The following is a 23,737-nucleotide window of genomic DNA, read 5'->3' on the forward strand; positions in this document are numbered from 1 at the left end:
AGAAAAAAAAAAAAAAAAAAAAAAAAAAAAAAAAAAAAAGAATTGACAAACCTTTAGCAAGGCTAGGAAAAGAAGAGAGAAGACCCAAATAACAAAACTTAGAACTGAAAAGGTGATATTACTACTGATACCTCAGAAAGACAAGGAATCATTAGAAACTACTATAAACAACTATGTGCCAACAAATTTGAAAATCTGGAGGAAATGGATACATTTCTGGACACACAAACTACCAAAACTGAAACAAGAAGATACAGAAAATCTGAACAGACCAATAACAATGAAAGAGATTGAAGCTATTATCAGAAGGCTCCCACTGAAGAAAAGCCAAGACCAGATGGGTTCACTGCAGTGATCTACCAAGTCTTCAAAGAGGAATTGATACCAATTCTCTACAAACTATTCCAAAAGATTGAAACAAAGGCCATTGTCCCAAACTCATTCTGTGAGGCAAACATCACCGTGATACCAAAACCAGACAAAGATACATCAAAAATAGAAAACTACAGGCCAATATCCTTCATGAATATAGACACAAAATTCCTCAATAAAATACTAGCTAAGAGAATACAGCAACACACACAAAATTATACACCATGATCAAGTGGGATTCAACCCAGGGATGCAAGGTTGGTTCAACATAAGCAAATCAATAAAAATGAGACACACCACATCAATAAAAGCAAAGACAAAAACCATATGATCATCACTATAGACACTGAAAAAGCATTTGACAAAATTTAACATTCGTTCATGATAAAGACTCTCTACAAGTTAGGTATAGATGGAAAGTATCTCAACACAATTAAAGTCATATATGATAAACCACTGCCAATATCATCCTGAATGGGGAAAAGCTGAAAGCTTTTCCTTTAAGAACAGGAACTACACAAGGATGCCCACTCTCACCACTCCTACTCAGCATAGTGTTGGAAGTACTAGCCAGAGCAATCAGAGAAGAGAAGGAAATAAAGGGCATCCAGATTAGAAAAGATGAAGTCAAACTGTCCCTGTTTGCGGATGATAAGATCCTGTATATTGAACAGCCTAAAGCCTCTACACAAAAAACTCTTAGAGTTGATAACTGATTTCAGCAAAGTTGCAGGATATAAAATCAACACACAATAATCAATAGCATTTCTATACTTCAACAGTGAACATGCTGAAAAACAAGTCAAGAAAGTCAGCCCATTTACCATAGCCCCCCAAACGATAAAATATTTAAGAATAAACTTAACCAAGGATGTGAAAACTCTCTACGAAGAGAACTACAAAGCACTGTTGAGAGAAATTAAAGAGGACACAAGAAGATGGAAAGATATTCCATGCTCTCGGATCAGAAGAATTAACATTGTGAAAATGTCCATATTACCCAAAGTGATTTACAGATTCAATGCGATTCCCATCAAGATTCCAATAACATTTTTCTCAGATATGGAAAAAACTACCCAGACATTTATATGGAATTACAAAAGACCACGCATAGCCAAAGCAATCCTGAGCAAAAAAAAATAAAGCTGGAGGCATAACACTACCTGACTTTAAACTATACTACAATGTTGCAATAACCAAGACAGCATGGTAATGGCAAAAAAACAGACACATGGATCAATGGAATAGAACAGAGAACCCAGAAATCAACCCACATGCCTACAGCCATCTGATCTTTGACAAAGGCACCAAGTCTACACACTAATGAAGAGACTGCCTCTTCAGCAAATGGTGCTGGGAAAACTGGATATTCATATGTAGGAGAATGAAACTAGACCTGTACCTCTAACCATATACTAAAATCAACTCAAAATGGATTAAAGAATTAAATATACATCCTGAAACAATAAAACTCCTTAAAGAAAACATAGGGGAAACACTCCGGAAAGTAGGAGTGGGTACAGAATTCATGAATAGGACCCAAAAAGCACAGGCAACTAAAGATAAAATAAACAAATGGGATTATATCAAACTAAAAAGCTTCTGCACAGCAAAAGAAACAATCAACAGAGTAAAAATACAACCAACAGAGTGGGAGAAAATATCTGTAAAATACACATCTGACAAAGGATTAATATCCAGAATATACAAGGAACTCAAACAACTTTACAGCAAAAAAACAAATAACCCAATTAAAAAATGGGCAAAGGAGCTGAATAGGCATTTCTCAAAGGCCAACAGACACATGAAAAAACACTCAACATCACTTAGCATTCAGAAAATGCAAATCAAAACCACTTTGAGATACCATCTCACTCCAGTTAAGATGGCTAATATCCAAAAGACTCCGAATGATAAATGCTGGCAACGTTGTGGAGAAAAAAGAACTTTTATACATTGTTGGTGGGACTGCAAAATGGTGCAACCTTTGAGGAACCTCCATACCATTTTCCATAAACAATTACAGATAGATCTACCATATGACCCAGCTATTCCACTGCTGAAAATATATCCAGAGGAATGGAAATCATCATGCCGAAGGGATACATGTACTCCCATGTTTATTGCAGCTCTATTAACAATAGCCAAGAGCTGGAACCAGCCCAAATGTCCATCATCTGATGAGTGGATAAGGAAACTGTGGTATATCTACACAATGGAATATTACTCTGCTATAAAAAAGAATAAAATACTACCATTTGCAATAACATGTATGGACTTAGAGAAAATTACATTAAGTGAAACAAGTCAGGCACAGAAAGAGAAATAGTACATGTTCTCACTTATTTGTGGGAGCTAAAAATTTATAAATAAATAAATATACAAACAAATAAAGAGTGGGGGGGAAGAAGACACAACAATCATAACAGTTCCTTGAACTTGTTAAGAAAAGTGAACAGACATGATGTAGTGGGGGTGGAGAGAGGGAGTGGGGAAAGAGGAACAGGTAAAAGGACACAAAAATCAACTACAACATATACATAGAAGTTAAAATTTTAAAAAATAAAAAATGAAAAGAAATGAGTCCAAGCCCATATGGGAAGAAAATGGTCAAGACAAGACACTCAGTGCCATGGTCTTTCTACCACAGCACATGCCTCACCAAGTCACTCACAGAGGGTCTCAGGGAGTCATGAGCCAAGGCAGATAATGATGATGACAGTAATAACAACCATCAAGATAACAACACAAAGAGCTGACGCTCACTGAACATCTCCCAGGGGCCAGACACAGGCTAACGTATCTCATCTAACCCTCCAGCAACACTAGGAGAAGGCACTCGTGTTATCTTCTTCTTACAGAAAGGGAAGGTGAGGCTTAACAAGGTTGTGTAACTGTCATTGGTCCTGCAGTGAGGACCATGGTAAGAGGAAACATGACTCAAGACTAGGCTGAATCCAAAGCCCATCCCCTTCCCAGTTAACCCAGACAGACCGCCCAAACCAGAATCCGAGAAGCATGCTGCCCACTGAGAGGTGTATGTGACTATCTGTTAAAGGGGTTATAACCAGAATCCTATGCTACCTTGGAGTCAGTGCCTCCATCTGTTAATATAAACAAGATGAACATCCCTCAGGGGTCCACGTTACCTTCACCACTTCACCCCCATCGACTTTCATCAACTGCCTCAAGTTCTGCTGCAGCAAGTTGGTGTTCGATCGCCACTTCAGGAGCCCCAGAAGGTCCACTGGAAGCAGAAATCAAAAGTCAGCTCCTTCCAGCAAGAACTGTGTCTCTCTTATTCATGCAGTTTTATAGAGGTTCTCTATAAAACTTTTTGAACAGAGAAAACAACCCTACTCTATAAGGTTCACCAGCCAAAGATCTTAATACTTCAGAGCAATATACTTAACACCTAGTGTGGTTCAGTTCATTATTTCTGACTACATTTACCGCGAAATAACTTCCATATAGAAGCTTTAAAAATGCATTTGGGAACCTAAGAAAAAGCAACACTGGCCTTTCCAATCTACAAGAAGGCAGTCTCAGAGCATCCCAGGCCTGGAACAGGACTGCTCACCAGAAAGTGCTTCTCTGGTCATTTCTACCATGTGGTTTGTTTCCTGCTCGAGAACAAGCTTTTTTTTTTTTAAAGATAAAATAATATAAAAGAACTAATACAAATTCAGGTACTGAAACAGCCTGGTCATTTCTACCATGTGGTTTGTTTCCTGCTCGAGAACAAGCTTTTTTTTTTTTTTTTTAAAGATAAAATAATATAAAAGAACTAATACAAATTCAGGTACTGAAACAGCAAGGCAACGGTATGCAAGGTGACAGATAGTTCCTGCAGCTATAACAATCCTTGACTACTGACAGCACTCCCGCATCGACTTTCCCATTCTCACCCAGGTCTGGGCTTCCATTGCCGTTTGCTCTCCTTATAGCTGTGTTTTATTTGTTGCTTTTTAAATAGAAAAATCAAGGACTGAATATACTGGCTTTTAAAGGGTCAGTGCAAAAGGCAGTGTACAGAAATGATTTTGTTTAAGGAATCAAGATGTCCTTTAAGGTAGGGAGCCAAAATCTGAAAACTCTCTAGGAAAGTACATGTGCATAAACAATTTTCTCCTGTAGTTATATGAATATCCCATTAGTCAAAAAATACAATTAGTGAAGTTCATCTAATTTACTATCTATGCTCACCAAGAACCAACTACAGCTACAGAAATTGTCTGCACAGAGAAAGAAAAATGAGAAACAAACCCTAGTTAATACTGAAAAGAAAAATATAATTTTGGCTGTAGGTAGAATTTCAGTTAACACAGACACCCATCATAATTTCAAGATCAAGCCACACAAAAGGCAAACATGTAATGAGTGTCAAAACATACGTTTTCATTAATTTGACCTTATTCCCAAGGATAGCTGACAAAGAGCTGAAAATGGGAAAATGTGAAGGGGGCACCACCCAAAGATATTGTGGGATATGTGAAATGTCGGTTAAATTCCAGGGGGGGTAACTCAGCAACTATATCACCTTGGGCAGGTAACTTCACCTCAGTTTTCTCATCTGAACAATGGGTACAATGCTGCCTAATTCACAGGAATACTGCAAGAATCAAATGACATGACATAGAGAAAGCACTGAGCACGATGCCCAGCACAAAGTACTAACAGCAGCAGTCATTCAAAGAGGTGATCTGGAATTGAGAAAGTAACCCACTCATTGTGGAAGTTAACATGTTTCAATTTCTTTTTTTTTTTCTTTTTTTAAAGATGACTGGTAAGGGGATCTTAACCCTTGACTTGGTGTTGTCAGTACCACGTCCTCCCATGAGAGCTAACTGGCCATCCCTATATGGGATCCGAACCCGTGGCCTTGGTCTTATCAGCACCACACTCTCCCAAGTGAGCCACAGGCCGGCCCTAACATGTTTCAATTTCTAATCGAAAGTGAAATAATGAGAAACACTACATCCTGCCTGGACACACTCTTGGTCTCAGAGTTAAGGGAGATTTCCACCTCACAAAAGTTTCCAGTGATTCTTTACTAGAGATTCATAATTTCAAGATCAAGCCACACAAAAGGCAAACATGTAATGAGTGTCAAAACATACGTTTTCATTAATTTGACCTTACTCCCAAGGATAGCTGACAAAGAGCTGAAAATGGGAAAATGTGAAGGGGGCACCACCCAAAGATATTGTGGGATATGTGAAAAGTCGGTTAAATTCCAGGGGGGGGTAACTCAGCAACTATATCACCTTGGGCAGGTAACTTCACCTCAGTTTTCTCATCTGAACAATGGGTACAATGCTGCCTAATTCACAGGAATACTGCAAGAATCAAATGACATGACATAGAGAAAGCACTGAGCACGATGCCCAGCACAAAGTACTAACAGCAGCAGTCATTCAAAGAGGTGATCTGGAATTGAGAAAGTAACCCACTCATTGTGGAAGTTAACATGTTTCAATTTCTTTTTTTTTTTCTTTTTTTAAAGATGACTGGTAAGGGGATCTTAACCCTTGACTTGGTGTTGTCAGTACCACGTCCTCCCATGAGAGCTAACTGGCCATCCCTATATGGGATCCGAACCCGTGGCCTTGGTCTTATCAGCACCACACTCTCCCAAGTGAGCCACAGGCCGGCCCTAACATGTTTCAATTTCTAATCGAAAGTGAAATAATGAGAAACACTACATCCTGCCTGGACACACTCTTGGTCTCAGAGTTAAGGGAGATTTCCACCTCACAAAAGTTTCCAGTGATTCTTTACTAGAGATTAATTAATAATCTAGATCCCATTCATTCAAAGTTGGTGGCACACTGAATATGATTCAGACTAGGATTTACCTCTGTATCATAAATTTGAGAAAAGGTACAACTAGGCAAATTAGAAGCGGAAGAACAACTTGGAGGAAGGGGAACAGGTATGAAGGAAACAGAGCTTGCCTGGCCCCCTTGAAGCCGCCCATGTCAGACGAGGCTCTCCTCTCTACTCCTTTATTCCAGGGACTCACTGCAATTTGGTCCCCAATTATTCTTTGTTGCATGACTCATTTCTCCCTCATCATATAGTAAATTAATTCAGGAGAGGAATCGTATCTTATACTTCTTTCTATATCCCCCATAGCATGCAGCATAATGCTGAAGACAGAGATGTTTAATACAAACCTTGATGAATAATTCAGCAACTGCTTCTCCCTAAGTAATGGAACTTCACAGTAACAGATCATGGCTACAGAAAAGTGACACCCTCACATGAGAATCTGGGAGTTGATGCTTAGATGCCAACTGGGCTAGCTCCAAGTTGTACACATCTGAATGCCATCATTCCAAAAGAGGAATCATTGCTGATATACAATGAAATCCAAAAGATTTCCCCTTCCTCCTGGTGAGCAGCCTCACACTGGAATTCCTTGTTGCCCGGCAACAGCTGCTGCGGAGACCAGGGTGCCCTCTCCCTCAGTTCCAGGGAGGGAGTCACCTGCGGCTGGTGAGACTCAAGGAGCTTGAAGGTGAAAGGAGGATGGACACCAACCTCCTGGGAGACTGCCTGGTTCACAGTCCTCTTCCCCAGGGATGTGTGGGTTAAGAAGGATTCTTTGGAATCCTTAAGTTCTGAAGTGGACGGGTCTCAAAACCTAACTACTACTCAGAACATTGTTTTGAAGGGGAAAATATGTTCAAGTTCCAAATAATACCTTTCAGACATGTTTTTGAAACATGGCCCATGTAAGAGATGGTGGCTTCCTACAATGTGAAAATAGCAATACACAGCAGTTCTCATTCATGTGGCACCTACCAAAAAGCTAAATGACAAACGTATGGGGTGGCGACCCACCCAGAGATGTCACTTTTGCCCTGGGTTACGTGGGCCCTGGATGCTGTAGGCTGTCAGGCAAGCAGGACTACGAGGGCCACATCCAAAGAGTAACATTTGTCACATGGGACATCCTTTCCATAACCCAGCTTCAAGCTGGGGTTCACCTGCTGACCCCAAGTTCTCTGGGCACTAAACTTACAACTCCCTGTGCATTCTCCACCCCACCCCCCAGGCTTGCACAGATCCAATCCCTCAGTCAAGGCTTTTCACCTGCTCGTGGAGATTACCACACAACCACAAACTGGGAACCTTCATATATGCTTCAGGCAAAACATGATGATCAAGGTAACATTAGAGAAATGTATCCCAGTGGCCAAAAAGCTTTTATAACCAAAGGTATCCAAATGGCCTTAAAGTGTCTATATCCAAATGTATCCATATGGCCTTAATGTGTCTGTCTCCAAACATATCCAAATAGCCTTAAAGCAGCATTTGACTGACTTAAAGCAGCGTTGTTCGTGTGCCCCCCACACTAAGCAATCACTCATGAGACCAGCAGTGGGAAGGCACAGCTTGTACAGTCTAGTACAAATGAGCAGCAAGCACAGGTGCAGAAAGTTTTAAAAGCACGCGGCACAGGGGTGGCACACCCAAACACTCAGGACACCTAGCACATTTTCCACTACAATGGCGTGGCTTCCAAATAATGGGTTTACTTCTGTCCTATGTTTATCCTGTTCAAGTTCAAAATGTTGACTGTCCCTTGGGCAAATCCAAGACTACTGCCTTGACTACAGACAACCCCCAGAGACCCAATTCATGACAGCAACAGACATTAATAACCAAAATCCATATCAGGCAGTTAAGAGGAAAAAATTGGATTTTCAAGCTCAGTTGCAAGAGAGTTTAAAGTCACTCCGCACAGCTGTGATCCAGTCACATTTGGGGGATGCAATTTTTAAACACAGGATTTGTGCAGAGGAGCCTCTGCCTCTTCCAACAGCAACGGTGTGCCCTGAATAAGAAACACCCCCGGCCGGACAGCAATATCACCGGGGAGGCTGCAAGTGGTGGTAAGGGAACTCAGAGCAGCACGGCAGGCCCCAGCACAGAGACACTAGGGCCAGCTGATGACTGATCTCTGCATTAAGGCTGAGCTTTAGTGTATGTGCATCTGGGGAGGCTGCAAGTGGTGGTAAGGGAACTCAGAGCAGCACGGCAGGCCCCAGCACAGGGACACTAGGGCCAGCTGATGACTGATCTCTGCATTAAGGCTGAGCTTTAGTGTATGTGCATCAGCAAGAGGTGTCTTGTCTCATACCTCGAGGGGACTAGAAAATATCACCCAAACCAAGTTTTTAAACAAAGATAACTAGTAATCACATCTCAGTGAGTAGCTGGGAAAGGGGAAGTCCACAGTCCATGTAACCTCCACCTAGTAGCCCTTGAGGCAAGCATTATTCCCATGTCTACAGACAAGGAAAATAAGGTTTAGAAAGGTGTGGAGGACCTGTGTCCAAGGTCATTCCCAGGGTGAACACAGGCACAGGGCTAGGGTTCAGTCCCAGGTCTTTGGTCTGACTACAGATCTCCTGCATTTTGCCTATGCCGTGCTACCTTCCTGTGGCCAAAAAGCATTTTAAGGAGTATATTCATTGCTTTATCTCCCTTTAAAGTGAATCCTTAGAACAAAATAGGAGTGTGAATTTTAAATTATGATCAATGCCCCCTCCTCTTTCCTAGTGCATCCACACCACACAGGTCATTGCTGAGGATGCAGTGAAGTTCTTACAGGCAGTGTCCACGCACCCACAGAAGACTCCTCCGCTCAACAAGGACATGAAAAAGATGCAGTGGAGAAAGAACAGTCCCTGGGGTGAACACATCTCTGTTCCCAAACTCACCATTCTGGGTCAGTTTGGTGGAGCACACGAGCGTGGAGATCTGGAAGGAATCTTTGCTGATGGTACAGCTCCCAAGACTCTGCATGCTCCTGCCCGTTGCTGAGTGGCCCTTTTCTTCCAACTCTGCCTTTGTGGAGGGCAGACTCAGGTACGTTGCAGCATCTTCCAGCTTCTTTGCTTCGGCCTGCGGGTTTTGTCACGCAATTTATCAAACACTATTCACAGTGACACAATTTTTCCCATCCTTCATTATCCTTAATCCTTTTAACAATCATGACATCTCATTTTTACATTGTTTTAAACTATGCATGTTAATAATTTCCCTTATTCACGTATATTAATTCACATTCAGGGCATTTTTATACAGCACCTAATGTGTTATTGTATATCATCTTGTCTCACCAGAAACAGCAAAGGGCTGGTCATTAAAAACGTTCATTTGCATGGTTCAGTGTAGCTAGGTAGCTCTCTCATAATGATGGGAAATGTCAGCTCAGGTCAGGAAGCCCAGGAAAGACTGCAAGAATCATGCCAGCGATACCGCATCAATGAAACACACACCTTGTAGACGATGAGGTCATGCTCCCCGTCTCTCAGAGTGGTCCCATCGTATCTCATTAGCTTTACAAACGCTAGTGCAAATATTTTCTCAGATTTATCCTTAGCTGCAATAAAAATCAGTAATTATCTTCAACTATGGTCATGTCAAAATTACACTGTAAAATGCTACAAAGGCTACCTTTACAAAAACAATGACAAAATGGTATTGACAGATGCTAAATGCACCATGTTCACCAGTAGGAAGATTCCTGTCACAAAGGGATCAGTTGTCCTCAAATGAATGTAAATTCAAAGCCGTTCCAATTAAAATCTCATGGGAGAAAGAAATTTTTCATGGACCTTGGAAACTGATTCTGGAATAAAGGGCCAAGAAGAGCAGGATGATTTTGAAGGAGAATGTGTAGGAAAGTCTGCAATACTAGAATCCAAGAGTGACGGTAACGTGGAAACTCTGAAGACAGTGGGGCTTTAAAACAGGAAAACACAGACCAGCAGGACAGACAGGGCCTGGAAACACAAGGCCATGGCAAGTGGCAGAGGCAAGGAGGCGGCAGACCATTCCACTAAGAAAGGCGCTCATCAGTAAGCTGGATTGCTGCCTCCCAACACCTACTCATGTCACTCACTGGTGACTGAAGTGTGAGTGTGAATTTGTTCCCTTGGGCAAGAAAGTTCATCCCCAGGTAACTGCACGAGGGCCTACTCCCTCATTTCATTCAAGTTTCAGCTGAAATTTTATTTTTCTTCATAGTCCTTATCACCACCAGATGTGTGTGTGTGTGTGTGTGTGTGTGTGTGTGTGTGAGAGAGAGAGAGAGAGAGAGAGAGAGAGAGAGAATTTGTTGCTGTTTACTATTGGTTTTGTCCACTGGAGTCTGGAATGTAAGGGACATTGTGTATTTTTTTACTGCTATTTCCCAGGGCATAAAATAGTACCTGGCATACAATAGGTATGCTATAAATATTTGATATACCTTAGGAAATGACTAACAAACAAATAAATTATTTCAGATAATAAAGAAAACAAAACGTGGTGGTTTTTGTTAAAGGGTGACACAGTGAGAATAGGGACAATCTGAATGCATGGTCAGGAGAGGTCTGAGAAGACGGACAGCACATGAGCCAAGACGAAAACATTCCAGAAACAGAGCCCGATGCAGAGGCCCGCAAGTGGAACAGGTGTGGCTCACATGGGGACAGAGGCCAGCGCGGCTGGTGCAGGGTGAACAGTGAGAGCCAAAGGAGGCGGGAGCGGGCCAGGCGGGAGCGGGCCAGGCAGGAGCGGGCCAGGCAGGAGCGGGCCAGGCAGGAGCGGGCCAGGCAGGAGCGGGCAGGAAGCGCGTCGCCATGAATCTGCAGTCTGAGTGCAGCGTAGAATACTGAGTTCCAGAGCTAGAAAATACCTTTAGAATTACATACCCAAAATTCTCTTTTCAGAGATGAAAGGACAGAGGTAGAGAGGGAAAGACCACACATCCACCGTCCCTGAGTAAGGGGCTCGAAATATTTAACCTAAGACGCCACCACACGAAATAAGATGTCCCATTAACCTTTGCATTCCTGGGGTATCCATCAGTTTCTCGCGCCATGAATCTGCAGTCTGAGTGCAGCGTAGAATACTGAGTTCCAGAGCTAGAAAATACCTTTAGAATTACATACCCAAAATTCTCTTTTCAGAGATGAAAGGACAGAGGTAGAGAGGGAAAGACCACACATCCACCGTCCCTGAGTAAGGGGCTCGAAATATTTAACCTAAGACGCCACCACACGAAATAAGATGTCCCATTAACCTTTGCATTCCTGGGGTATCCATCAGTTTCTCGCACATTGTCAGTGCTCAGTAAATGCTGGCAAATTCAACAACTGAATGAATGACCGAACAACCAAAAATAAAGGGAGGAACAGAATAAAATACCTGTACCCTAGGAGTCTAAAAAATAACTTTGTAAAAGGGCACTGAACACAAAGTATTTTAATGTTCAAGTGGCAAAGAACAATTCCTCTTAAGTTTGGGCTGACTTGAAAAAATAAAAACATGCCTCCCTGAGAGCTGCTGTGGCAGGGAAAGACGTGTGACAGTGATGTCAGCGGAGGCTTCAACAGATCCTCTGTGAGGTGGCATACGACAAGTGCACTTTCCATTAACATTTTCCATCTTCATATCCAAGGAAGGGACTGAGTTTCACTATATGCTCATGAGCAGCCATAATGAGGTGGATGGTTCTATTACACGTGTATAGAACCTTAGGGACCACAGGAGGAGGACATGAGTTCTGGACACTGGGCAGGGCTGCCCATCCCTGGACCCACCCAGGTAAGCCCACCACAATCAAGGCAAACTCAGCTCCTGGGAAACTGAACCCGGGGACCACACATGCTTGAACTCATGCAAAACATGATCCGATGCATCTGGAATTGCTAACATGTGTCGGGAAGGCATCTATCAGCACATCAGCACCAAACCCTCCAGTCCCAATGACAGATCTGGGTGTGAGAAATCCCACCACTTGTTCCTTTGTTCAACTCCCTTTTACAGTGGAAAGCAGCCCTATTTGACTAGGGTGGCCAATACGGCCTCAGTTCTTTCCACCTGTTTCTGCCCCAGGGTCTCTGCACACAGGCCCAGAGGAAAGGCCCAGACGGCCACCATCACTCCAGCAGCTGACATCCCAGGATGTCATCAGCAGCACACTTATGATGCACAACATGTCTGCAAAACCCCACAAGCTGTGGCAGTGGAGACTTCATTAATTATGCAAATGATTCTTGGTATGTCAGGTGATTGCATCTTGTCTATAATGAGTACTTAAAACTAACAAGAAAAACAAGGATTTTGAAAATTAAAATGCTACAGAAGATATCCCTCTGCCCTAGTAATTTATTAATTAGAAAGGATGAGCTTGTTAAAAAGGAAGAGCATGATTTTGAGATAAGTCTTTTGTGGACTCTAGACTTCTGTCCTGCCCTGCTTCCTCCTTCGGCCCTCAGAGTCCCCCACTCTCCTGATGTCCCCAGGGTGATGTGTTTACAGGAGCCCTGGACTGCCCTCCAGCAGGGCTTACCAACTGAGAGGGTCTGGGCCCACTGCATCCATGCTCTGGTCCACTCCACGCCCTGTGCATCACTCATGCAGGGCACCGAGTCCACCACACTAACCATGCCTTGGCTGAGGCCACACCTGTGCCTCAAGCCTCCCCCATTCACCCAACCCCATTCTGCTCATGCCGCGCCTCTACCTAATTCATGTGGTGTTCCCCAGCTGCCATGCCCTAGTAGGTTCTTGCAAACAAACCTCACAAGTCAGCTCAAACCTAAGTTCTTCAAGAGGAGAAACCCCAGCAGCTTGCTGTGTATACAGCAGGTGATAAGCAAAGACCAGGTGACAAAGTGGCCTCACCACTCCCCTAAGGTACTGGAGTATAATGCTCAGACACACAGACTGGGTTTGAACCAAAACTCTTCCACTGCCTGTCTGGGTGACTTTGGGCCACTGACTTGAGTGTCTAAGACCCAGTTTCCTTATCTGTAACAAGGGAAGTAACGACAATAGTATTGGTGGCACATGGGATTCTTGTGAGGACTAACCCAAATAATACAGCAAAATCCCTGTGTCAGGCACATAGTGAGAGCACACTGAATGTAAGCTAACAATTACTAATAATTACTATCCTATTGTTTCAGCCATGAAGCGTGCCATGTACAATCAGCAGACCCCCTTCAGGCAAGTATGGGATGCTCAGGCCCCATCCTCCTAGCCGGCCTTCAGGCCGCTGCTCCCCCCACTTCCGTTTTGCAGGTGAGTGGCTTGAACATCAGAGCTTTCCTCCCGAGTCCTGGCATCATGGTCAATATCGCATCAGTGTCTATGGGAAATGCTCTGCCCGAGCCCCAGACACCAGGGGCCACTGGGAAAGACAAAAAGTTTTCAGGTTTTCAATTGCAGGACAAAGAGCACTGAGAGCCCCTTTTTGAGAATCATTTATTATATCTCAGTGACTTTTCTGATGAATGGAATAATATTACAAGTTCAACCGAAGACAGAAAACCAAAAAAAAAACAGGGAGTAGCAGTTATTACAGGAACTGGAGAAGAAAATTAAGTTCTCCTGAGATCTGCTCAATGAAAACATTTCCCAGGAATCAGTTAAAGTGGAAAATGAGCTGAAGTGTTGAGACCTCCCTGCATTACAATAACCAAGTTCTAGAGCAATCTAGAAAAAACAAGTGTGGCCTACTGAGCTTTTCCCCTAGTTTTCCCTTGAAGAAGCCATGAGATAATAAAGTGTTTATTACTCACAGTCCTGTGATGATCTATGGAAGTTCTAGAGCAATCTAGAAAAAACAAGTGTGGCCTACTGAGCTTTTCCCCTAGTTTCCCCTTGAAGAAGCCATGAGATAATAAAGTGTTTATTACTCACAGTCCTGTGATGATCTATGGCGGAAGGTAAATCGAAGGTGACTGCGGTTAGCATCCTCAATGGGAATGGCCACCTTAAGAATTGAAAAGGGGATTTAAGCACCTTTACCAACATCTTCTAGCATTAACAGCTTTATTCAACTGGACACACCAGGCACAAGTAGAAGAGTTTCTGCACCACAATGGTGAAAGTACTGTATATTTAAACCCCTATATAATTTTCTAAAGGCAAAATGCATTTTGAAAATTTAAACAAAATAATATTATAAAGGATGCCAAGATGATTCTGAGAGACAGCTGGATTTTTTCTAAATGTTCTGATCCTTACTGTTATGATTCTATTTTTCAAAGTTGCCTTTTTGTTTTTAGCCCCATCAAGGAGGTGTCTATATTCCCTCTGCAGTTGCAGTGACCTGCCCGCAACTGCAGCAAGAAACCTTTCTTGTTGTCACATTACAGTGAAAGAAAAAAAGACCTAATACACGTTGCCCGTAAGCCAAGACTGTACCTATTTCTCACATCTAACGTAATAACTTCGTATAGCATACATTATACGAAGTTATACGATATGTTTATCCTGTTCAAGTTCAAAATGTTGACTGTCCCTTGGGCAAATCCAAGACTACTGCCTTGACTACAGACAACCCCCAGAGACCCAATTCATGACAGCAACAGACATTAATAACCAAAATCCATATCAGGCAGTTAAGAGGAAAAAATTGGATTTTCAAGCTCAGTTGCAAGAGAGTTTAAAGTCACTCCGCACAGCTGTGATCCAGTCACATTTGGGGGATGCAATTTTTAAACACAGGATTTGTGCAGAGGAGCCTCTGCCTCTTCCAACAGCAACGGTGTGCCCTGAATAAGAAACACCCCCGGCCGGACAGCAATATCACCAAATGAGCATCTCACAATCAACCCCCTGTGATAAGATCACCATGTAAATAATACCTTAACGGTCTCAAACCAGCGCGGCTGCTTTACTTGATAGTAAATCACAGATTTGTACTCCGAAATCGCTTCATCACCAGCACCCGGGAAAATCACATGCTTTAAAAGAAAGCATAAAGAGTTCACATAAGATCTCATAGAGCTTGACATGGCATACGTCTCCCACTATATATGCTCAGAAGGGGAGGGAGAGCAGTCCAGGAACACGGATAAACCCCATGGCAAATGAAATGTTTTCCCAGCAAGGGATGGACAGATCCGTCTGAAGGTAGTGGCCAGACTAAAGCCCTGTTCTCAGACTTTTAAGGTCTGGATGGTTACAAGACATGAGGATCAATCTGTCCTCCACCCCTCGTACCCTCATCCCTAACAACTTTAACGTTAGGATCCACAGGCAGTGGCCTGACTTGTTCAGTAGGTCTAGCATGAAGGGCTGCACACCAAGATGGACAGATCCGTCTGAAGGTAGTGGCCAGACGAAAGCCCTGTTCTCAGACATTTAAGGTCTGGATGGTTACAAGACATGAGGATCAATCTGTCCTCCACCCCTCCTACCCTCATCCCTAACAACTTTAACATTAGGATCCACAGGCAGTGGCCTGACTTGTTCAGTAGGTCTAGCATGAAGGGCTGCACACCAAAACGGAGGTAGCAAGCCATGAACACTGCCCACCTGTCTCCAACGGGAGACATGCTGGTAATGTTCAAGAGCTAAGGCAGCACCACCTGATCCCAGAGACAAGCAGGCAGTGACCCTCAACGAGAGAAAGGGTGCCACCCCCTCTCGGCACAGCTGAGCCTCAGGCACAAGCCCAGGGCACTGCCCTTGACCATGTGGGCCCAGAAGAACCCAGCCCTCTAGCCTCAGTCCAAAGAAGCACCTTGCAGGACACCTGTTCTGGTTTGGCCTCTGGTCATCAGAAGAGGTCACAGCCTTTGAGCACCTCCTGGACCACCAGGTCCTCCAGGGGTAGGCCCTGCAGGCCACGTGACCATGGAAGCAGAAGGTATTGGTTACCAGCTGGTAGAGCACAAGGTCAGAGACTGGGCTGTAGATGTTAGACGCCCAGCTTCAGGCCCCAGTTTCACCTATCCTAGCTCTCGGACCCTGCGCAACTGACTGATTTCTCAGGCCTCAGTTTCCTCATCTCTCAAAGGGTGATAATAATGGCATCTGTACTTCTAGTGTGCTTGCCAGACCTTGGGGCCTTGGGTTTATGCTGGCAAATGAGACTGCAATAGGATTGGGCAAAGAAGATGGTCAAGGCCACAGGGATCCCCTGAGACAGGCTAATACCAGGACCCCGTAGACACCAGGCCCTGGAAGGCAAGCTGGAAAACACGAAGCAAGAGAAGACACTCATCCTGACAGACAGGGGTACGGCCCCACCTAGGACTGGTCCTATTGTTCAGCATAGCCAGGGAAACTCCTGGAAAGTACAACTTATACACAATAAATACCTCCAGTCGCTTCCCATCTTCATCATAAACAGACACAGTGACCTCGACGTTCTTCGCTGTAGTTTTACTGCCTTTATCAAAATCTCCTTGAACCAATGTTACGTAGATATCATTTCGAACATCACCTGGGGGTAAAAGTCACACCTTTAAAACCAACCCCTTATTCATGACCTAGCCATGAATTTTGCAACGCTATCTAAGGTGATACCCATCCTAGCACAATACTATAAATCCTGTATGAGGATGACTAGGAAATATTTTCTACAAAACAGTTTCAGCATTTAAAGGCATTACAAAAGCTATTTGCATAATCATCGCTATCTAAGGTGATACCCATCCTAGCACAATACTATAAATCCTGTATGAGGATGACTAGGATATATTTTCTACAAAACAGTTTCAGCATTTAAAGGCATTACAAAAGCTATTTGCATAATCATCATTATAAGACTTTCTGGAAAAAGGGAAAATGTCTAAGCCTCTAATTATCTGGTTATTTCTTCATCTGGGCAGAGGACCCTCTATGCTGCTGTGAGCAGCCGATGCCCAGAGCGGCTCTAATGCTGTCGATGGGTTTGCAAGGAGCCATGCCCTCTCCAGGGCCATGGCCATCACAACCCACATCATCATCCCTTGTTAGATGGCCGGCTGTGGTCGTCCAAGTCCTCAATTGCCAAGGAATGTCACAACACAGCTGGCACACACAGGATAATAACTGGCAATGCTGGCCTCCTGTGCATCTTCTAAAAAGCATGATTCCAGATGTCGAACTAAAAGCTGGTTAAGAATTAGAACCAGAAGCGAAGGATCAGGAACAAGGGACAGGTCTAGAGAGAGACTTTCTGCATGGCTCTTCTCCTCTGGCAGGCAGCTGTCAGGATTCCAAACAGGGACCACAGACAGAAGAAGCAGCAAACAGACCGGCACATTTCCAAGTGAGACGGGCCTTTAATTGTAGGGGGAAGAAAAATAAAAGAAATGTGCTCATGACTCTTCTTCCTACTAAGAATACAGGAAACTCCTGATAATGGTCCGACTGGGAAAACTTTGCAAGCTTCGTTGGCAACATGATTTAGAGGAAGCGTCACCACCCCAGGGCTTGCTCCTCTGCGTCTGTCTGGCCACCTCCCACGCCTGACACCATCTCCCACAGGAGAGAGGAGCAAGGACGTCAAGAGTGGAAAACAACCCACTCTAGCTAAATGACAAGGACTCCTTGAGGGAAAAACAAACCCTCCCTTTGCTTTCCTGGGTTCTGTGTGTTTGTTCTCTACTGCTCCATCTTGGCTTTTAGTATATCCAACTATTAAATTAAGCTTTCATTTAAAAGTCATTATTATAACCAACCCAGTGGGTTACTCTGCAGCCCCAGCAGCTGCTAGGAAAGGAAGCCTGGTCACAGCCGCTGACACTGACCACGAGGGACGTTGGAATGATGGAGCGTCGCCAGGGCAGAAGGCAAGGCTGCCCATCCCACACCTGACAGCAACAACCTGTGTGACCTCGGACAAGTCACTTAACCTCCAGCCTACACTGACCTCTCACCTGAAAACTCTGCCAAGGCACAAAAACCATAATCAAGAAGGACTGAAAGAGCTTCCTAAGGGTATCACCAGCTGGAGAACTGACATGTGCCAGGTAGTGACGTGACACCCCCACAGCCTTGCGCCCATGTTCACCTGGAGTTCAGTACTCCAGGGCCATCCAGAAGCAAGACTTCACTGGGAGTAGGTAAACCCCATAGGTGAGCATTCTCAAAGGGACCTCAGCAACTGCTTCCCCAGCTATGGGGTTCCCATTCTGGGGAGGAAGGAACTGGAAATAGATACAGATGGGCTCTAGCCACCTTCCCGGCTTGAAGGAAAACTCTGCTTCCTCTGCCTGGACCTTTCAGGAGGAGTCCAGGATTCCAGTGGATCCAGAGAAGGTGGAGGATCCAGAAGCAAGGACAACATGACAGGCTCCCCACTGTCTCCTTAAGACAACTGACAAGACAGGTCTGCACAGGTTCTGCTGGGCAAAAGGCAGGGAGTCTCACTGAAAACCACCCGTGCTGTCTCTCCAGTGCCTACAGCCCAGTCAGTCACTACTCAGCCAGCAGAGAACGTGGTGACCCCTCAAGCTAGAATCCCTCCCTAGGGGACCCCTGACCTGGGACTTAGCACATGGAACCTACCAGAACAATGGTCAGCTGTATGTTTCCCCATGAATCAATCATGAGATAAACTAAGAGGTTAGACTTACTTTTTAAGTCTATCAATTATAAGAGAAACACTATTGGCATGAAATGGAAGTTTCCTGGGTTTCCCTTTGAGCATGAGGACACCCTAAGGTCACTGAGATACGCACATGTTGTCAATGACTTCATCCCAATATATAAATGCACATCTTGAATCCGAATGCAAACAATATGTACAAAAATTATCCATTTCCATTAAGAAGACTAAATTAATTTGCTGCATATAGACTTGACACATACAAGTAACAGCTATTCCATAGCTTCATAATGTGTTAAATATCACACTTTCTCCTGTACAAGTGAGCCTAACTATTATTAAGTTTAACTAATTTTAGATGTCTTTCACATGGATTAATAAGACAGAGTATTCAATAACCCACAACAGCCCTAAAAGACAAAGGGAGTAGAAAGAACATGACTCAAGGTTGAACTAAAATAAGCAAAACTTTAACTCTTAGAGCATGTACATTGAGTAGCCACCGCTCTCTGCAAGTATACAGCACAGGCCTATAAAAAGAGGCTGCACGGAGTTGTCAGACTTGGGGTGGATTGTCCCCATTTCCACTACTCATTAGCTGTGTGACTTTAGGCTGTTGTTTAATCTTGATGGGAATTAGTTCAACACCAATTTGCAGGCTTCCAAGATCCTTATGTGGATAAAGTTAGATTATTAATGTGAGCATTACCTGCAAACCAAAAAGTATCACAGAGATACAAAAGATAAATATTAACATGCTCCCCAAGATCCCCTGAGGATCAAATCAGATTATTAATATAAATGTTATTTGGAAACCGAAAAGTATTCTGTAAATACAAAAGATTAATGTTAGCATGGAATGCCATTATCACTTCAGTCAGCTTAAACCCATGTTGGGCTGGAGCAATACTAGTACGACAACTGATACTAACTGAGCAGGTACAGGTGTGGCATTAACAAACATCGTCTAACTCTTCCACTCATCCTGAGATGGTTTGCATGTTGGGCAGCTGACTTTCTAACCACCGTTCCTTCCTCTGATCGGATGTCTACCCAGACATCTGTTGGGTGTCCATGCCTCCCTCATATAACCCTTGCAGTTGGGGGGAGCTGACCCCATCCTGGGATCCAGGTGGCCAATGTGCATATTCCAGCACTCAGGCTGCAGCCCCTGACTCCCAGGGTGACCCATACCCAGCTGGGGCTTACACATCACCTGCCCTAGCTCAGCCCTGTCCTTGCCAGAGCTCGTGCATGTTACTGCCCACATACCCGGTCACTCTGTGGCTGGCTACATCCACGCCATGCTCAGAAGCCCTGAATGATCCACCTCTTACCAGGCATGATGATCTCTGGAAATCCTGTTTTGCGAGCCACTGCTGTGGTCCTGTCCACTAAATGAGGAAACTCTTTTCGAATCTGATGAATATCTCCAGGAAGTAATTTCAATGTTACCCACAAACCTAGAAACACAATGGATGTTCTCAGTCATGTTTTATTTTACACATTTTTAGAAAAAGTTTTCACGAAACCAATTTCAATAAATGAGCAATTTTTAATTCACAGTTTAGCATCTTGAGAGCAAATGTGGGTGTATGAGAAGGAGAAGGGCTGGGCAGAAGGGCTGGGCACAGGAGAACTGGCCACTTCTGATCAGCAGGGATATGGATCCTGCCCTGGAGTGACTCATGGACAGGGACTAATGCACAGGAACAGCCACGTGCTCCTGCTAGTCAGTCTGCCAAGGACCACTGACGCTTTCGAGTTGACATACATTTAAGATAAATCAGAAGGTAGCATTTTTCTGGGAGTGGACTGAGAAAGCTGTCATTTTCCAGTCTGCTGGGAAGAACGACAGCCGGGAGGACTCAGGAGGTGAATGCACAGCTGCAGGAACCCACGAAAGCCTCGACATGCAGAGCAGCACCACGCTCCCCAGATGAGCAGCACCGTGCAAGGCCACAGGGCCACGGGGACAACAGCGGGCCAGCCCCCCACAGCCAGGCCACCACAGCCCAAGCAGGCCTCTCCCTCCATTTCACAAAGCACAGCAAAGGAGGAAAGGATGTTCCAGATGTCACTCAGCTCTTTTCTCCCAGGGGGAAAAAGAAGACTTTTGAAACCTTGGAACCAAGACCCCAAGGGTGCCCTGGGGAGAGCATGGCGTGTGTGGGTGTGTGCCCTGCTTGCCCCAGCCACACCAAAGGAGAACCGGAGGGCCGGCCTCTGTGCAAAAGCTCTGGAGCAGTGGTCAACCAGTCAACCGGGTGACAATGACAGGGAATAAATCAGACACTCTCAACTAGTCAAAGGCAGGGGGTGAAGCAGTCACTCGGCTCCATCAGCTGCTTTCAAGGATAGTGACCTCCTCCCACGTGCAAAAGCTCTGGAGCAGCGGTCAACCAGTCAACCGGGTGACAATGACAGGGAATAAATCAGACACTCTCAACTAGTCAAAAGCAGGGGGTGAAGCAGTCACTCGGCTCCATCAGCTGCTTTCAAGGATAGTGACCTCCTCCCAGGTGGGAAGGGGCTGCCACCGTGGGCTGGCACATCGTTCCTGAGGCCTTGGGGACTGGCCTACTTGCTCCCCCACCACTCAGCTCTGTGGACCCCATCTGTCCATTAGAATGTCAAAGTGTCTGTCCTCACACTAGCATCCACACACTAGTGTGTGTTCATGTGTCTCTGTACGTCTATGCATGTGTCTGTGTGTATCTGTTTGGGTCTGTGTCTGTGTTTGTCTACATTTGTCTGCATGTGTGTGTGTCTGTGGGGGTGCGTACATATCTGTGTGTCTGTGTGTATCGGTGGGGGTGTGTGCATCTGTGTGTGTATCTGTGTCTCTGTGTCTACGGGGAGTGTGCGTGTGTCTGCATGTCTGTGTGTGTGTGTGTGTGTGTGTGTGCACGTGTACATGTGTCTCTGTGTCTGTCTGTGTAGTTGTTCCCTCTCTTGATGCTTCCAAATAGCAGAGGCCAATCACACATCACTGGTGAACCCAACACTTTGCACTCAACAGGAGAAAAATGCGAAAACCACAGACCTTGTCCCCAAGTGGCTTGCCTTGCACGCAGCCCTTGGATGATGTCTGATGTATCCACACAAGGAACACCAATTAGGTCACTCCTGCCAGGGGCGGCTCTACTTGATTTAACCCTACACTGCACGACCTGTCCTCCAGTTACCTAATCCCATAGCAGCTGTCCTGGAAACATCTTTCTCCTTTGCAGAGACTTACATTACTTGTGACTGAGAAAGTCAAGTCACCGATGATGTTTGTTCTTTGCCAGCTGGTGACAGCCCCTTTCCTCTCGCCACCTAGGGAGACCTTTATTTATGGAAAAGTATCTAGTAAGCACCTACTCTGTGCCAGGCACACACTGGGCACTGCCCACATAGGACTTAGCTTCCACTGTAAGGGTCAGATACTCAGAGAAATACGCAACTGCAGAGAGCTCTCCCAGGAAAAGTCCCAAGCTCGCTGAGAGGGCATCCCCAAGACTGCACTTTAGGGGATCCTGGAGGCTCCTCTGAGGAAGGGATTTCAAGACTGACTGAGATCTGCAGGAAGTGAGGGGATTCCAGGCATGTGCCCACCCCAGGGCGGCTGAAGCCCCAAGACACAGTGGGGAGGGGGTGATAGGTAGCTTGGGAGGCTGCAAGGACCCTTCCTCATCCTAAAGTCAAGAAGACACAGGAGTACACGGGGACTTATCACAGTAACTGGTGCCTACTGGAACACCAGGATGCAGTTTCTCAAATCTTAGGGGTGTGAGTCCTGAAGCTGCCCAGGAGAACGAACATCTCAGAATAAACCTAACAGGATAGTAGCTGGTGCCTACTGGAACACCAGGATGCAGTTTCTCAAATTTTAGGGGTGTGAGTCCTGAAGCTGCCCAGGAGAACGAACATCTCAGAATAAACCTAACAGGAGGACACTCTTGGAAGAACTGCAGGATGTGGTGAGGAAATTACTCATAAAGGTCAAAGACATAAGGATGGAGCATTAAATAACGCTATTAGATATCTGCCTTTCCAATACCTTTTCTTTCTCACAAATACCAGTTTGCTCAAATATCTTAGTTCATAAACTGGTATATTAGTGACATAATTAGATTTGTTACAACACGATTTAAACATGGAGATTAAATTTTCCTGATTACATTGAGTTTAAAATGCTTTCCTCACAGGAAAAAATGAGGCCAATTTTCACCAAGGAAAAAGTCCGTTTTGAGTTGACATTTGCTTAACCAGAACAACTAAAAACAAAAAGAACTAGAACACAACATTATATCTGAAACAATGGAAGTAGATGTCTGCAGGGATCTGAGGGCTGACTGTCCACACAGAACAGCACCTCTGGGTTCAGCGATCAGAGTAATTTGGATTAAATATAAAAGATTTTGTTGATTGTGACCAGCAAAAATGCTGATGTAAACCTAAAATAGGCCAAAGCCTAGAATGAGCTCAGAAGAGACAGGCAGGGATTTGGGACAGCGGAGTGTGGGAAAGCCCACAGGTTCTTTGTGAAGATTAATACCTCCTGCCTGCCCCTCCCACTCCAGGTACCGTTTCACTGTGGCTTGATGGACAAGCAAGCCTCGGGGTGGGCCTGGGTCACCACTAATCAAAGCACAGGAGCTCCACTGGGCGAAGCCCTGCAAACCCAGCAGCTACATCTATACAGCACTCACTGGGCCACATCTTGCAGCTCTCTCTGGAATAACCTGAATTCTGCTTAAGAGTGAGCCCTGGAGAAATATTCAGGTTCAAGGTAAAACTGAGCTTGTAATGTTGCCACAGTGCAATTTGATTCAAAAAGGCACCTGTGATCCCCTTCAAAAAACTGTCATGGTTCCTGTCTCCCAGTTCTCACAATGACCTGAAAATGTTCTCCCTTCCCTGGCAGTTCAAGGAATTTGGCATTAGGTGTTTCTCCAGCTCCATAGATTTTGGCCAACACCAGTGAAACTGGCAGAGGCAGGCTTTGGGTCCTCCTTCCAAGTAATTTCCTGGTGGCCT

General features: G+C 44.6%; 1 protein-coding gene across 1 annotated transcript in view; it reads right to left on the bottom strand.

Annotated features, from left to right (window-relative positions):
* LOC103604765 (dedicator of cytokinesis protein 1) overlaps positions 1–23,737 on the bottom strand; it is a gene marked incomplete at its 3' end in the record, with an annotated part of 96,949 nt that overhangs the window by 23,652 nt on the left and 49,560 nt on the right. The window contains exons 13-19 of the mRNA XM_008589333.1: positions 20,050–20,175; positions 16,497–16,621; positions 15,036–15,134; positions 14,086–14,158; positions 9,669–9,772; positions 9,108–9,291; positions 3,522–3,619 (exon numbers count right to left, since the gene is read on the bottom strand). Of these exons, the coding sequence (XP_008587555.1) occupies positions 3,522–3,619; positions 9,108–9,291; positions 9,669–9,772; positions 14,086–14,158; positions 15,036–15,134; positions 16,497–16,621; positions 20,050–20,175 (809 nt within the window). The remainder of the gene's footprint in view (positions 1–3,521; positions 3,620–9,107; positions 9,292–9,668; positions 9,773–14,085; positions 14,159–15,035; positions 15,135–16,496; positions 16,622–20,049; positions 20,176–23,737) is intronic.

The sequence above is a fragment of the Galeopterus variegatus genome, unplaced genomic scaffold (genome assembly GCF_000696425.1).
Source record: "Galeopterus variegatus unplaced genomic scaffold, G_variegatus-3.0.2 Scaffold5379, whole genome shotgun sequence".
Lineage (NCBI taxonomy): Eukaryota > Metazoa > Chordata > Mammalia > Dermoptera > Cynocephalidae > Galeopterus > Galeopterus variegatus.